Below are 16,456 nucleotides of genomic sequence, written 5' to 3' on the forward strand. Positions count from 1 at the left end.
AGATCACAGATTAACCTTTTCCACCTCAAAGCAGCATTCTCAGGATAAACCAAGGAAAGAAATGTTCTACAACTGCAGTGATAAAAAGGTTCTTCTAAGTTTAACAGCATTGATACTGCTCTCCTTCAGCACTTTAATGTGTCTGATTTGATGTTGCACATTATTTTTGTTATGAAACTAGAACAAAGCAAAATCAATATGGTGCTCATTAAATGGACAAGACATGGGGTAGCTCATAGGTCTCAAAAGGCAAACGTAAATGGGAATCACCGCCCAGCTGAGTATTTCTAGTAGGGTTCTGTAACATGTAGAATAACGCTGAATATCTATCTTTCAGGTCAGATTAAAAACTCCAAAAACCAAACACACACACCACTGTTTATCAAGTGCACAAATGACAAAGTCTAGAGAAGTGATAAATAATGAAGAGGATGACTGATGAAGAGATCTGGATCGCTTGGCAAGCTGGTGCAAACAAGATAAAGATGAAGTATAAATAAGATAGAGTATAAAGAAACACTCCAGGAACTAATGCAGCCTATGCTTTCTGGAAGGAAGACTATTCCTGGAAGAAGCTCTCCTGAAATGTTTGGGGGATCCTTGTGATTAGTACCTAGCACAACCCAATTGTGATACTATGATGAAAAGAAATGATGCAATCCCTGACAAGGGAAGATCAAGAGCTGTTCTGCTCTTCATTGACACATTGGAATTATGTTCACAACACAGGAAGAGTACAGCTGAACTGAAGGAAGGTCAGTGAAGAACGCTAATTTGGGGTTAGAAACGTGTGTATTAAAGAACCTTCTGGAGCTCGGTTTTGTCAGCATAGCACAGACAGAGTTAAAGATACTTCCAGAGGAAGTGACTTGTGGCATTAGTAAATACTCAGACTTAAGACAAGGTACAAAAATTATTTAATGATAGTGAAGATAGTTAACTCTTTCCTCACTGCTCCCTTTCTACCTTTCCAAAGGCTGTTTATCCTGTCTTCCGCCTTCAGATGTGTACCACCCAAGCTCCTCCTCACATTTTGGGGACGTATCCTACCTAACGCAGTGTGGACCTGTGACTGCTGCCTGTGTGGCAGAATTTCAGCTGAGACATTTCATGTGTGCCCTGGAGAGTTTCAGCTCAAACAGAAGCCAAAATCCCCGCGTGGACAGGATGCATTTGTACACTGCCTGGCTGAAAGGCAAGGTGGCAGCTCCCATATGGCAGCTAATAGACTTATTTCTTCTGGTTGCCTCAGTTCTTAATCTCTCATCTTTAGAAGGAGAAACTTGTTTGTTCAAGTTTACTAAGAAAATATTTACAAAAGATTGTCAGGAATATGTTTTACATTGAAACACATGAAGCATCTGATCATTGAGACTAATCTAGCCAGCCTCTGGATGCCACAAGGTTAGACGGCATTTTACCTCCCTATCTTAAAACAGTGTGTTGTTTTGGTTTTGCTTCAGATTTGTTTGCTGGTTGAGGTTGCATAGGAAATGCTATCAGTGCTTTAGGAAAAAAACAAACAACAGAACCAAAACCACACACATTAGCTGGAGATCAAGTACATTCTTCCAAAGGAAAAATGACAAAAAAATTGGAGTGTTTTGCAGTGTTACCCTCATAAGAATGTTGGCATTAGACCTATTGTCTTATTAAAATTCATTTGTGCTTATATAAATTATTTTGTACAAAACCTCCCTGCACACCAGGCAAAAAATCCCATGTGTTGTTTTGTATTGCAGACACACACTGACAGGGTAGTGCTAACTCGGAGTTAGTGATGGTCTCTGTAGACTTCCATATGAAGAAAAATTTTTTGAAGTTGATCTGTAATTTTGGACAGTTTTGCTCTGTTTACTTAGGGAAGAGACACCCTCTCGGGAGGAACCTTACTCAATATAAGCACTAGAAGTCTATCTAAAAACTATCACTGAAAAAGAAATGTAAAGGTTTGGTCAGATCTCAGGCAATATGCAGGAGTATAACATCAAAAGGTACGCAAGAAAAATGTCTTTTCCTAATTTTCTCAGCAAGCACTGTTTGTTCTTGTTGGTTCATAATAATAAAGTCATGCCCTCCTCCTTCTACCTTGACCTAAAAACAGGATTCCACCTCCCTGACTACAAAATAGTGCAAATAAAAAGCCATGCTTAGACAGAGGAAGAAACTCCAGCCTCTTCAGGGCAGGGCTGACCATGCACAAGTACATGTTTTTATAGGAGAGGTTTAGAAAGACAAACAGCTGGCAGCACACTGAGAGGCTTTGGGAAGAGCCCACAGTACGTTCCTCTATTTACCTCAGGTAATCTCTGCGGCAAAGAATGAGATTTGCTTTTGTGTAAAGAGTTGATCCAACCTCTCCAAGACGACAGTCACAGCAGGCACACTTTAGACAGTCTTCATGCCAATACTTATCCAGAGCCTTCAGCAGGTACCGGTCCTTGATCTTCCGGTTGCAGCCAGCACAGCCCTTCTGCTTCCCTTTGGGTTGCACAGATAACATTGGCACACCTGCAACACAAACAAAGCATTTCATTTAGAAGATATTCAAACAGCTTGAATTCAGGGTAGCAATGTGAGCTATAGGCAGACCTGTGAGCAAATACTGCTGCTGGTTTCATTACAAGGAGTTCACATTGCAAGAAGCTGATGGTCAAAGGAACTTAAGCTTCATTTGCTGTCACAGGGTAAGCGGGAGTGTGACGCTTGCAGGAACGCAGCCCTTTTTTCCTAAGGGTAGGGCTGACACAAAGCACCAGGCTTTTTTTTTTTTTTTTAATTAACATCTTGCAGCAGAATAAACTGGCTGCAACGTCAACATTTGCTTTTTTCCTTGTTACCAGTACTCTTGTGGTGTTAATTACCTGCCACAGGCAATTATGAAGATCAGAAGGGCCACCACCGTGTGTACCTCCAGTCCAACATCTTGGCTGGATCAAGCTTAATGGGGAAAGGAGAGCAGTGGGTATAAAAATATGTTGTACGCCACTGTTTTTCCTTTTTTGTGAATCCCCCTGGTCACAGAGGCCTCAGCGAAGGCTAGAGCAGCTCAGGGGCTACTCTAAAATAAATGTTACTCAAAAGCCCTTGAGGACTGCTGAGAATAACCCAACCAGTGCCCCTCTACCACTAGTGAGGTCATGCTCCTTAAGCAAATCAGAGCTTCCCCTCTCCTCTTGTACCACTGGAGAAGGTAATAAAAAAACAGGAGTTTTTTCCCTCCCTGGAAACCCTTGCTGGGACTGCAAAGCAGGCACGAGCTAGTTGGGTATGAGGTGGTGACAGGACACTCAAGGCACTAGACTGATGGAGACTAGCTGGGGCACCTTCCTCACACTGCTGTCTCCAGCTTTTTCCTCTCCTCCGAGCAGCTAGTGCCTCCCAGGGTGAGCACTGACACAGGTGAGAGACCTGTTGCCCTTCTCGGTTTAAGGGGGAGGCAGGGCAGGATTTTATGGAATCAATAGGCACGATGGAAAAATAAACAAGGGGACAGGAGATGATGAAAGCAGAAAAAAACCGCCTCACTGAGACACCAGAATCCATTTTCTGTAGAGCCTTGATTTTACTTTGTTACTGATTTTTGTTGTCACTAGTGTCAATCACTAGAAATGACAACGCTGGGCCTGTAATGAGCATGCCACGGGCTTAACCAATGCAGAGGCAATGAGAGGGGACACTCTGGCTGCAGTAGCAGGTGTCACTGGTTATATACTCTTCCACAAAGTTAAGCACCATTTCTGTAGGAAACGCCGGGTGTCCCAGAAAGTAGCCGCCTGATAATGGAATTATTAACAGTCCCTTAACCGGAGAGGACCGAGTCAGTGGCACTGTAATAAGTGACATTTGCTGCTTTCCTTAAAAGCCAGGGTGACCTGACAGTGGCTAATGCTCAGCACAAGTAAAACCCACCACTCCTACAGTAATAATTGCTTTGTCAGAGCTGCAAGCAGACGACAATAGCACTTAAGACACCTCTACACAAACAGCGAGGTATTGATCCATTTGTTATCAAAGTGGTCTCAGCAGCGCGGAGACAGGTCAAGTAACATTCAAAAACTCTTAAGGCTTAAAGAGCCCTCCTGCTCTTTGCTGCGGCACACTCGAAACCCGCTTGCAAAGTCAATACAAGCAAACTTTTGACGCCAGTGACAAATATGCAATAACAAAGTGAAAACTTAAATCTGTGTTTGACTGCCACATACGCAACCCGTAACGCTCCTGAGAGAAATTCTACGTATGCAGCCACAGAGAAACACCCACACATTTGGCAGGGAAGTGTCAGAAGTGTAATATACTGCGGGTGCTGGAGGTCAGGCTGCAGAAGTCCTGTGCTCCTGGTGAGAGTTTCTTACGAGAATGAGGGAAGTGGCCCCGTGGTTCTGGACACAGCACTTCCCCCCCCCCCCCCCGAATACATTTCAGGAGCAAAGAGAAGCTTTACTTTTCGAGTAATTTCTTTTTTAGAAAGCTTAAAGCCTCATGTTCTCTCCAACTCCATGCAAGGAAAACAGCACATCGTGAGAAGAGGCTGCCTTATTCTGAGGCAAAGAAGGGCGCATACATGAATTTCCATTTGCAAACTGTGTAAGATCAGTACCAGTGATGAAAGAAAATAGTTCGCACCTATGAAAACTAAGACCTAGATGTGTGAATTGTATTTTAAGATAGGAGCCCTAGACACCAGCGAGTCACTACCCACCCCCCCAAACAGGCTCTGTAAATGTGAGCTGCATACCCTTCGAGGCAGAAGAGGATTTCTTACACAGGGGTGTCATCATACAATTCTCTTGCAAGGTTCATCTCAGTAACTTGAGGACCTGGCATCTGGAGGTGCTGCAGATTTCAAAATGCAGAGTCCAGATAACCGCAGCCCCTTAAACTCCCTCGCAAGAGAACTGCTGCATAGGATGGGTTTGAGATCATCTTGATTCAGAAACACAAGATCTTCAGCCAAACGGGACTTCCCAGGCCCCTCAAGTGCTTTTGAAACCCGTGCCCTTTCGGAGACACAGCTGCCCTCACCCACAGCAAGGGGTCCACTCAGCAGCATGGTCAAGCGCAAGGGCAGCTGCACGGGGACCAAACCCTGGCTGGACCATTAGGAGAGGTCGGTTTGAGCGGTAAGGGTGGGTTGGCAGGTTAGGAGGGGCTCCTGAGGTGGCAAGCAGACCCGAACGGCTGAATGCTGGCTGTGGCGGCACTTCTTGTTCCATCTGTGGCCCTGGCAGCCCTCACTCACCACGGCCATCTCAGTTCCCCACTACTGCAAGCACACCATTGTCTTAGGAGAGGCTTCTGTGAATAAGGGGAATATAACACTTTGATTTTTCTTCTAATAACTAGCAAAAGAACAGATATATATATTTTTTTAAACAGTACCTTAAGCAAGGAAAAAAAGCTATGTATTTGGTCAGTGTTCAGCAGGGGGCTTTCTAATGAAAAAAGGTACCATTTTCAGAGATCATATGATGTTCAAAGCTGCTATTCCCACTCAGATAATAACGAGCAAGGTCAGCCTCTGCTGGTCAGGTTCAGTGTTTTGAAATTACATTTTGGTCTGCGAGGCTTCCCTCCGACATCCCAACCAACCGGTCTGCACGGAGCACACACACCACTACAGAAAGTTGCAGCTGCAATTAGCTGGTGAGTTGACACAGCAGGCAAGGCGTGAAACAAAATTTCAAAAACTGCCAAACTTGATCAGCAAGGGTTCCTCGCATGCTTGCCATGTCATTTCCAAGCAACGAGAGAGCAGCATCTCAGAAGCTTAACCCCTTTCGTGGTCGGAGGCTTGCAGAGAGAGGACACAGCCAACACCAAACCCCACTTTCCTCCTGCCTCCCTTCCAGCGAACCCCAAAGCTGGGGCTTTACAGGTAGAAACCATCTGCAGAACTGCTCGCTCTTTCTGGAAATTTTCCCATTGCAGAACTGCAATGTTGCTTCAGTTTTCTATGTAGATTTTCCCTCAGTACTTACCAAAAAATGCCAAGACACCTAGTTCAATTTGATCAGGGGCACATGGTGTCTGTCAAGAAACAAAGGGCTCACCTTCAACAAATTCCATGCGTGCTCTGTGGGCGAGAAGTAGCGCAGCAGAAGTAGAAAAATTAACAGCTGGACACTCATCCGTCTAAATATGTGACCACAAAGGGAATGCTGATTGATTACCAAATTCTGAAAGTACTGTCAAGTTGTGCTCTCTCCTCTCCTGTTGCTAGCCATCCATTGCTATCTTTTCTTAGAAACTGTAGATAAGCCTTTCTATTTTTGGCTACCTACACTCTCTTCTTTGTCCTTTACAACTTAATAGACTTGCTGCTGGTAAATACAAAACAAAACCTGTTCTGAGTGCTCGGAGCTCCAATGCACATTAAAAAATTATAGACACCACCTCTGGACATACTGAAATTTATGGCTGTGTCTAAAGAGGCTGTTATTGTAGTGAGTAATCTAAACTTTACCTCTATTCACAGTCGGACAAACTAGCTTTAATCAGCCTGTATCTTCTCAGTCGGGGTCTTTCTGTAAAATTATTCAGCTGGCTTTATAACACAAGTGTCCACTAAGTACACTTCTAAATTTTTCTAAGCCATTTTACTGATATTTCTATTCACATGGCAATCAGCTGCAGTTCCTCTAAGGGCACTGTTCATAAAGACTCATTTCCAAGAGAGCCTGGGAACTTTTTATAAATGGTAGACCTTTTAAATAACAGTTATCTGCAATGGTCCTATGGCGTACAGCTCCACAGTGCTCTGGTCTGCAAGAGAGCTACCGGTCCCCTCTGAAAGCATGGAAGTTCACCACCTAATTTCTCTAATGCAACTCTAAAGGTTAATTGGTCTGAAAGAGTAATGCGGGACTGCTGGCTAATGATATATGCCTCAAGGCTTTGCAGCTTGCCTGTATTTTATACAGTCGAGTCCAGAGCATAAAACACAAGTGATATCACCAGGACTTTTCAGACCCCCCCTCCGACTTCCCGCAGCCCCCCTCGGCCTCCCGGCTCTCCCACGCGAGCCCTCCGCTGCACCCACATGTGCCGAGCGAAAGCGGCAGGGGCTGAAGGCAGTTCTCCTCCACCTGCATTTCACGCCTTGTTAGAGGGGGCTCCGAGAAGTGCCGCTGCTGCACTCCTCATTACCACTGCAGAGAACTAAAAACAACCCTAATGAGGAGAGGGAGAGCGTACAGTACAGGGTGGGAGGAGGGACGTCCTCCCACACTCCCCAAGGAATCTGGCCAAAATCTTCAATTTGCCATTTATGACAGCTAATTAGTTATTCTATTCAAAATCTTTGCTTTAAATAAAAGAACTAATTATACACAAAGGTCAGTCCCCCACCTTCTGTGAAGCACACATAATTGGCTTATTTCCCCAACATTGTGTGTATGTTTTACACAATGCTTTCAGGCAGATGGCTTTAACTCTTTCCCTCTGCAAGTTTTTTGGTGGTTTTTGTTGTTGCTGTTTAAAAAAAAAATCCCACAACAACAAAAAGCCCAAAACTCTTCCTGAGATTAGCTACTTTTACCATAAAAGCTTGCTCAACAACAAAGCAGATTACACACACACACAAATTACATCTACTCTCTGAAAGGTTAGTGACAACCACTCCAGCACGGTGCTTCCCATGCAGTTGTACAGCACCTTGCACAACATAGTACTGGAATTATGTTTTTATTCTCCACCACAAATTCTTGCTTGAGCAGTGCCTTTCAAACACGGTTACCACATTTCTGAACAATCCTTTTGCCAAAAACCAGAATTACTGCAGGTTTATGTTACACTTCTTCTTTCTTCTTTTTTTTTTTTTAAGGGTTTTTTTTGGGTGGGTTTTGTTTTGTAATTTACATAAGTGATTATTACAGGGATGCAGCATTCCAGTGCTAAAAGCAATTCTTGTTTAAAGATCAGAGTTTTAGCAGTTGGGCAATTGAGCCTAGGTTTCAGAGTTCCACTTGAGGGGAAAAAATGTTTATTTCTAGCATCAACACTCTTTAAATGAGCTGACCTCCTTTTGCCTGCTAACAAAAACCCCAGCATTTGGCTGCAAAAGATGAAAAAGTAACTGAAGAGTAGGAGTAATCTTATTAACTCCTGTCTCATCACAATAAATAAGCTGCAGTCTTACGTCTTTTATCAGAGGATCTGATATCATTTAAAAGCATTAGAGCCCTGCATCACCCATTTAAGTAAATGCAGACAGTCATTGCCAAAAAGATGCAGTGAATTTCATTCCCTTAAAAAGAAACTCACTTTGTGTTCCCAGTATTGTATTACTCACCTTCTATGAATATTACACCCTGTGAAACAAGTTAAACCATGCACTTCCACTGAACCGAGAGTACACCGTTGCGGGCATCTTCACCAAGAATTTCATTTGAAGAATTATGGCCAGCAAGGTGAAACTCATCATGTCATCTGTATATCCAATTAAAACATTACATTTGGAACACCAAGTACTTGCAACTAAATGCTTATGAACAAGCCTTAGACCATTCATCAAAATTATTCATTGAGTAACCACAATCTTTTCTCATTTCCAGTTTCATACTGCAATATACAGCAGGTGATTTTTACAGTGGCTTTAGCAATTCATTTGTGGTATTCTTTCTTCTGAATCATCACTGAACACATTTCCCAAGCATGGCAAAAAAGTAGTTGGAGAAGGCAGTTAATAGGAGAAAAAACATTTTGATCAGTACTTCTATTTTAACTGTGCTATAGTCCTCCTCCCAATAACACAGCAATTTTTTTGGCCCTACAGTTCAGAACAAGCTTTAGCGAACATATTTTAGAGTCTAGCGTCCTCTAGCAGTTTCAGCTGCCTAAATGTGACCCAAAGCTTCATGAGCGGCTTAACCCCCCTCCAGTCTCACATGCAAAGACCCCATTTTCTAGCCATTTGCTCAGAAAGACCAAGATACCCAAAATAATAATTCGCATTGTTTGAATCTGTACTAAGGTAGGTCCTGATTCAGGACACAAGGTTTAGGGTTAGAATCTAGATTTTCATTTTCCCCAAAAGTTTTGAGATTTCCAGTACCTGTGTTAAGACTCTCTATTACGGAGTTGCTCTTACCAGAGGACAACCTGTAGCTATAAAGGAACTCATGGCGGCAGGACTGAATGTAAACCGTAATAATTGTTGCTGCAAAACAATTTCCATAAATCATTCCGGTAAGCAACGTTTTCCCTGTGCTCATAAAATATGCTTGTTTGAGCTTTAATTTTTCATATTTGGCATATGTCCAAAGCTTATTCTTAGCACATGTAGTGTTTCAATAAAATCCGTTTTTACTGTTTGAAGCCCTGGGAACAGTAAAAAGACATGCAGATTTCTTCCACCTTCGACCTTGTCTGAGAACACTCTGATCAAGTTTTCTCGATTAGTCACAATTTAGCGTCCTACAGTCTGGAAAAGGTCCTGATTTTAGGTTGCCAGTTCCCTCCTTCAGTGTCTGAAGTAGAAAAAAATCTGACAATGCAGACACTACCTTTCCATCAATATAAGAACATCACAGATGAGAAAATTATTATGAGGCATGACTAGCCTGGAATTCTCCCCATATCCCCCAATATTCCACTGATTTGCAGGTGGCCACTGAAAAGACAGTAAGCTCCAAAGTTTTTTATTGGGGGGTTTGGGTGTCAAAGCAAACCAATGGAAGGAGAGTCTCTGAGTCGAATGATCACAACTCACCCCTCACTTTTCAGCTCATCTGGAAATAAGCTATGTACCGTTGTTAAATACAGGGAGGTTTTTGTCTCTCCCCCTTCCATAAAGGAAAAAAAATCCAATAGAAAAACCCTCTATCAAGTTAAAAATCCCAAAGAGTGTTGGAGAAGTAAAAACTCAAGTCAGTTATTTCCAGGCACATGCGTAATACTACACAATTCTCATCTTCCAGTTAAAATGCACTGTTTAACGTATTACTACTGAGGTTTCAAGCCACACGCAAAGACGTGCGATATAGCAGAGCTCAGGTTTAGCAGTGAAACATTAATATCACCCTGACAGATTTGGTACGCTATATACGTGAATATTTTAAGGAGAATAAAACTATATCATTGCACGATCATCATCATCATCATCTTTTCTTCTGCCTCTTTGCAGACATATACAATGTCAACCTAAGCTTTCGGCAACCTTAATAGAATTTCAGTGCCCACTGCCAAATGGCCATTTGATGTTCTGCTCTGTGTACCCTGATGAAGCAATCTGTCACAGGTCTTAATGCAGGCAATGACGACTATCCAATCTAAAGCTTTCACAGGCTTACAGAAATTTCTCAAGACTTTCAGAGCCTATAATAATTTGTGCAATACCACAAAAGAATTTGGAATCCTGGTGCTCTGTGTTTAATGAAATATGAATATACTCTTTTAAATGTTTCTAGAAGAAACCCTACTCAGGCCAAAAGCATATTATACACCATCAATCACCAGGAAGTTGTGCTGGCAACTCTGAAACAGAAAACACTATAGTGATTGCAAGTTATTGGAGTATGAAAATAACAGCCCCTCCTGCCCCTGTCCAAACTTACTGCAAAGCCAAACATTGAAGCTCGTGCCCTGCACAAGATTAGTACAATAAATTAAAAAGGGCTATAATTTATTTGCATATTTTCTTCATTTCCAAGAGATGAGAAAGATTCATCTATAAAGAATGCAGAGTGCCTCTGCCTAATGCAATCCGTGTAAGAGATACAACTGCTGCTGACCTCCTACAAGTCATGAAATACACCTCCCTAGTGATTCAGAAAGATGCAGTTATCCCCAAAACCTAGCCCTTTCCTAGCAAAACCAGACCAACCCATCTGCTATTAAAAGTTGAAAGGAGAAGGGCAAGGAGAACTATTTCCTTCTCTTCTTGTTGAAAGGAAAAAACACAACAGACAGTCCTTTGCAGGACCATTTGCATGCTGAGCTGTCAGACCATGCACTTTCCATTAAAGAGATAGCATCCCTTTTCATAAGTCCATTTGGGATTCATTTTAGTGTTATCTAAAAATCAAATCTACATGGTAATCCTTTTAATGTACTCTTGACTTTTAAAAACAGCTTTATGTTCCTTCAGGAAATGTTTTAAGCCATTACTCAGTAATTACTACTCACCCATGAAAACACTGATCTTTTGCAATATATAATCAGTTTGCTGACTTAAAAAATAAAGCAGACTGGAATTTTGTCTCATGAAAGTAGCAAAGAAAAAACAAGGTTAAGAGAGCATGCTGTTTCCCTCCTCCCAGATATTTCGAAGCGGTATGTTTTTCCTGTTGTATAAGAGAGGGGCTGACGTGGTCACAGTTCCAAGTTTCTGTGTTAAGTCTCCGAGCGTGGAGACTCTCAATCTCAGTTTTGCATTGGTGATCACTGCGCAAGTAACCAATAAATAATTACTTATTTAGGAAACGGCATTTGTATCATTGTGGATATAAACAATACCCTAACCTCCTGCAAGCCCTGAAGTTTTGAATGACACTATACAACCTCCCGAAAGGCTGGCAACATAGGAAAGCCATGAAATTTGTGCAGTTGCTTTGGTAAGCTTCAGCTGTACGTGAACAAGTCTCAGACGAGGTGCCAAACATCGGTCAGATCTAGCGCAACTTTACTGGATTTATCTGGAGCACACCTGCAGTCAACACAGCAATGCCTAGCCAGACTTCAGGGGCCTGAAATTACCTTGAAAGTCCTACTACCAGCTCCTAAAGGTTTTGCCTTTGCTCCCTTCCAAACTCCTCTGCCCACCCAGAGGTGGCTGGGAGGCAGAGGAGAGTTTGAGCGGGATGGTAAGCCAGCACTGTCTTGCCCTTTCTAGCAGGAGACAGAAAGAGGACACGAGTGCGTTTTGGTCAGCTACAGCTCCTGTCTGAGGATGACCAGACAAAAGCCCATGACTTCTGTAATGCAGATGCTCAGACTACAGGAGGTCCCTGGATATCCTGGCCTTGAATGAAGTTTAACAAAGACCCCAGACGTTTATACAAAGTATAGCCCACCAAGAATTGGAAGGATCCTTCCCATCTCACCCTGACCCCAGAGAGCACAGCACCCTTCTCATTTGACTGCTCTGGAAAAGGCAGTTTAATATTTCAATACTAGAAAAAGGGCAGGGTGAAGTTTGTCAGAAAGAACTTGCCATACCTTGCAAATAGTATCAACTAAAGTTGTTCTCTTAACGCCATGAGGATAGAGAAAGCAGAGGCTAAATATTTTCATTGCTTCTGTTCTTCTGTTTTCTGAGGTCTAGCTTAAGCCTTATTTAGCCACAGTTTGCTTCCACAGACAGATTTTACTCTACCCCATTTCACTGCCACAATTAGGACAGAGAAAGTCCTGCTCTGGACCATTTCCCCTTTCATTCACAGGGAAAGGTATGCAGACCCCAGTGCAACACTCTTCATTAAACATTTGTTATAGCTGCAGTTGGCTAGTAACTATATGCCTCAAACTAATTTTCGTTATTCACAACTGATTAAGTCAGGGCTCACAAGCCACAGCTGGCCATTAATGCTACCCTTCTTTACAAGAAATTATGCTGATAAGAATTAAAAGTGGTTTCTTGGCATTAGCTGTTGTATACTCATTGTATAATGAGTTCCTTTGAGGTGACGTAGAGGGATAGGATTTGAGCACTATTACCCTGGACAACAGGAAAGACCCAAGTAAAATTGCAAGATTATTTTTTTTTCTTCTTTTGTTTCTTTTCTTCTTTTTTTTTGCAAAATGCCCCAGAAAGGCTTTGAAAACACTGCTGCAATTCACCATATATTCCAGAATAAAGTGAGCACTAAGGGTTTGGGGCAAGTTACCATGACATTTAGTTTGCATTAAAGCATCTTAGAAGTCATATGAAATACACCGTAACAGAGTATATTCTACTCTATTAAGCATTCAGGAGTGTCGCAGTATTCAGAATATGGATGAGAAGTTGGAATTGCACAAGACATTCCTCTTCTTACGGTTGACCACTGAGTTGAATTCAAGCTGATCCTAAGGGAGCCATTTTCATTAACCTACAGTAGCTCTCTAATCCTATTCCTTGAATTTCAGACCACCACGACTACAAGAATTTATGACCTGCTGCCTGCACTTTGGATGGTACTCACACTTTACTCTCTTCCTCAGTACATCCTGCTCCTCTGGATCATTACCACTGCTTCAAGCAGCAACAGATTCGCCTTAAAGTGGAAGTCTGCTCTTCAGTTATTTATGCTCCATTTAATTCTCACCAACATACATGAAGATGCTGATGGTTACACTTGGTTAAAAACAATGAAAAAAATTAAAAATCATCTGATCTAGCCCAGTGTGCAGAACGGAAAGCCTCCTGAAATGTACCTCCTGAAGTCTGGCCCAGGTACATATCTACTAATGCTCTGCCTGAAAACTCAGACTAAAAAGAAATTCTAAACCGCTAACCTCCAGCTCCAAAAATGCTGCGTTTCCGGGCCAAAAAAACTTACTGAGCAGCTTTCCCTCCACTCCATTTCCATGGGAGTCTCTATCACTTGATTTGCTCAGTTTTCATCCACCTCATCATGAGATTCCTGACTGCTGAAAAGAACTCCTTCACTGAACTAATGAAATAAGGAGTCTTAAGTGCCCTGCAATCCTTTTTAGAAAAGTCTGTATCTCCAGATGAGTCTCAATTTCACAGCATCAGGGAACTGTCTGCCAATGTGCTGAACCGGAACGCCAGGGCTAGCAGGAGTTGCAGACAACAATGCTAACATCAGGGTTATTTTAGATTAGAGTACTTCCAAATCAATTTTGGATTCAAACTTTTAAATGCACTCTCCAGAAGGAATCTGCACTGACTGAGTATTTTCAAGGCTAATTTTCTAAGCTTGAATTAAACTGATTCTTGTCAAAGAAAACGATGCAACTGGCCTTTGCCACAAAGGCTGGGGTCATAGCTAGAAAATCAGGCAGACAACAGTCCTAAAAAGGAATAAACTACCTAAGAAAACATCCGTAAAACTGCAAACAAAAAGCACCACTGATGCTGTCAGGAAGAGATTTTTACCTGAGACAGAAGTTGTCACGACATTTGGGATCCAAGGCACTTCCCCCATAGCTGAGGTACCCCATCATCCACAAGCAGTCCCACTCTAGCAGGGGTACGGGCACGCTCTGGGCTACCCGGGGCAGCAGGGCTGCGCTCCAGCAACGTGCCTCACGCTACAGTGGGATAAAGAAGGAGCTGAACATCCACGGCCTGATGGCAGGATTCTGCCGGACTGAAAATCCTGCAGAATTAAGACAGGTCCTCAGCACTCTACAGAAAGAAAGTGGTTGTGATGAGAGAAGGGAATGTGTAAGCCAGATGGGAGAGTTAAGGTTAAAGTTCAGACCAGAAGCAATTAAGACGGGTAAGAGTGCTCTGCAACTTGACACAGGTTTGCTTTGTATTCAGAACTTTTCACTAGCGTTAAGCATCTTAACTTGTGTATAGAGAGATTATAATTAAAACCTGACAAGCTTAAATTAGCCAGTTATAAAAGGTTCTCTAGAAAGCTTTTAAAGTAGACTAAACATATCTATTAAAATGGAAGAAAGGAAAAAAAAAATCAGAGCCATTTTCAGTTATAATAGTTTTCCCTACCTAGATATCTCAAGAGATTAGACAATTTTAAAATCAAAGTTCTGCAACTGTCCAAAGCCACTTTAAAGAGAGGAGAGGGAGGAAGTGTGGCAATTAGAAAAACCTTTAAAACCCCCTCTATTTAATAGCCCACAGTCCTTTGGATGAACATAAGCACTCCAGAAACCCCATATAAAAAAAAAAATTTAAAAAAAAAAAAGAGAGAGAGAGATCCTAATTTCCCTTCAGGATTTTGAGCACTTGAGGGAATGCTCTATTATGGTTCCCCAGGGACAGGGGAATTATGTCAATCTGCCACGAGGCTGGGCAGCTAGCGAGGGAGGCAGCCTGAGAGCTGGCTTTCACTGGGCCATGCCAATTAGAGCAGAGGGAGCATTTTTACTTCACACTGGCTATTCAGATTAATTCCTAGCGTCTCAATGCTATGCAATTTTGCTATGCGTTCAAGAAACTGAATCTAAAGAAAATTTGCTCTTTATCAAAGAAAGAAATATATCCACTGGTGTCAAATGACACCAGGTAATTTATTCCCTCTCAAAAGAAAAAAAAAAGAAAATAGCTACAAATATTTTGATATTTCAAGAAAAAGTTCACAGACTATAAATATCTGGAAACCAGGTTTGTGAGAAAAAGTCATTAAGGGCAGGGCTGCTGCAAAGTCCACCTTATTACTTCCAAATTGTATTAGATTCCTTCCTTCCCTGCCTCGCCTTTTCATAAAGCGAATGCAGTACTCGAGAAATATGGCTGGCTATCTAGCTGGGACACAAGAAGCAAGCTGTGGTTTGCCAGCACACGTCTCCAGCCCTGCCATGCCTTCCTCTTCTCTGCTGCACAGGTCAAGGGAACAATCCCAGCTCGCTCTCAGTACACCTTTCAGCGAGGAAACAGCTACAAAGATTTGCTTATTAACCTAAAGAGCTCCTGAACAACCCTCCATTATTCCTAGCTCTGATTGCTCCCAAGATCACATCAGCCTCTCTGTAACCCTCGTTTTTAAAGCTCTGGAACAGATGCTTTTATATGCACGAAGTACATGATACGAGTATTGTCATAGGCCATAGGGTGCCCTTGCCACAACCTGTTGTGGCAGCCTGTTGCCACTGTTGAAGACTCAGAAGTTACATGGTCGCAGCATCCTACTTTTGGGTGAGAAAGAGAGGCAGATAGGAAGTGGAAGAACAGAAGTCAGCACAAATATGATATAAAATATGGTGCAGACATGAGTACAGTAGTTCTTCAAAGGAAAGAGAGAGACAGCGCTTGTCCCTGAGAAAAATAATCAAGCTGTAGCAGCAATGATTGCTCTAAACCCATGTCGTTTATCTACAGCCTACATTCATTGCTTCCACATGCAAAATTTAATCCTGTTCTCCAATCTACCTCAACTCTGCTGCACTCCGTGTGGTACCTCTTTTCAGAGAAGTGTCTAAATTATCTAAGCGCAGGAAAAAAGAATGTTACTTTAAAGCAAGCCATGATCTTCTACAGCAAAGCGTAAGATGAGTAATTAGTTACTTCAAGTGCTAGGAGGTCTTTTGTGGTGGTTTTTTTTTTTTTTTTTTGGTTGGGTTTGGTTTTTTTTGAGTGCCAACAATACTTGAAGTGGTAATGTGCATATAGAAATCTTTATTTTGCTTCATCTTTATACACCACTAGTGTACTTACTCCTGATTCACAGTGAACCAAAAATCTGATAAGGAAGAACAACATCTGTTCTGGATCTAATACCTAATGGAAGCATGTGAATGAGTATTTGCAAAACCCAAGATCCATTTGAGTCCTTAACTGAACTGCTTACAAACAGGAATTGGGTAAAAAACCCAGATATCT

General features: G+C 42.1%; 1 protein-coding gene across 4 annotated transcripts in view; it reads right to left on the reverse strand.

The window, feature by feature from the left end:
• LMO1 (LIM domain only 1) overlaps positions 1-16,456 on the reverse strand; it is a 66,480-nt gene that overhangs the window by 14,623 nt on the left and 35,401 nt on the right. For all 4 annotated transcript variants that reach the window (XM_075755132.1, XM_075755130.1, XM_075755131.1 and 1 more), the window contains one exon: positions 2,298-2,511. In XM_075755132.1, coding sequence (XP_075611247.1) covers positions 2,298-2,503 — 206 coding nt within the window. In that variant the 5' untranslated portion in view covers positions 2,504-2,511. The remainder of the gene's footprint in view (positions 1-2,297; positions 2,512-16,456) is intronic.

This window comes from Balearica regulorum, chromosome 5 (genome assembly GCF_011004875.1).
Source record: "Balearica regulorum gibbericeps isolate bBalReg1 chromosome 5, bBalReg1.pri, whole genome shotgun sequence".
Taxonomy (NCBI): Eukaryota; Metazoa; Chordata; class Aves; order Gruiformes; family Gruidae; genus Balearica; species Balearica regulorum.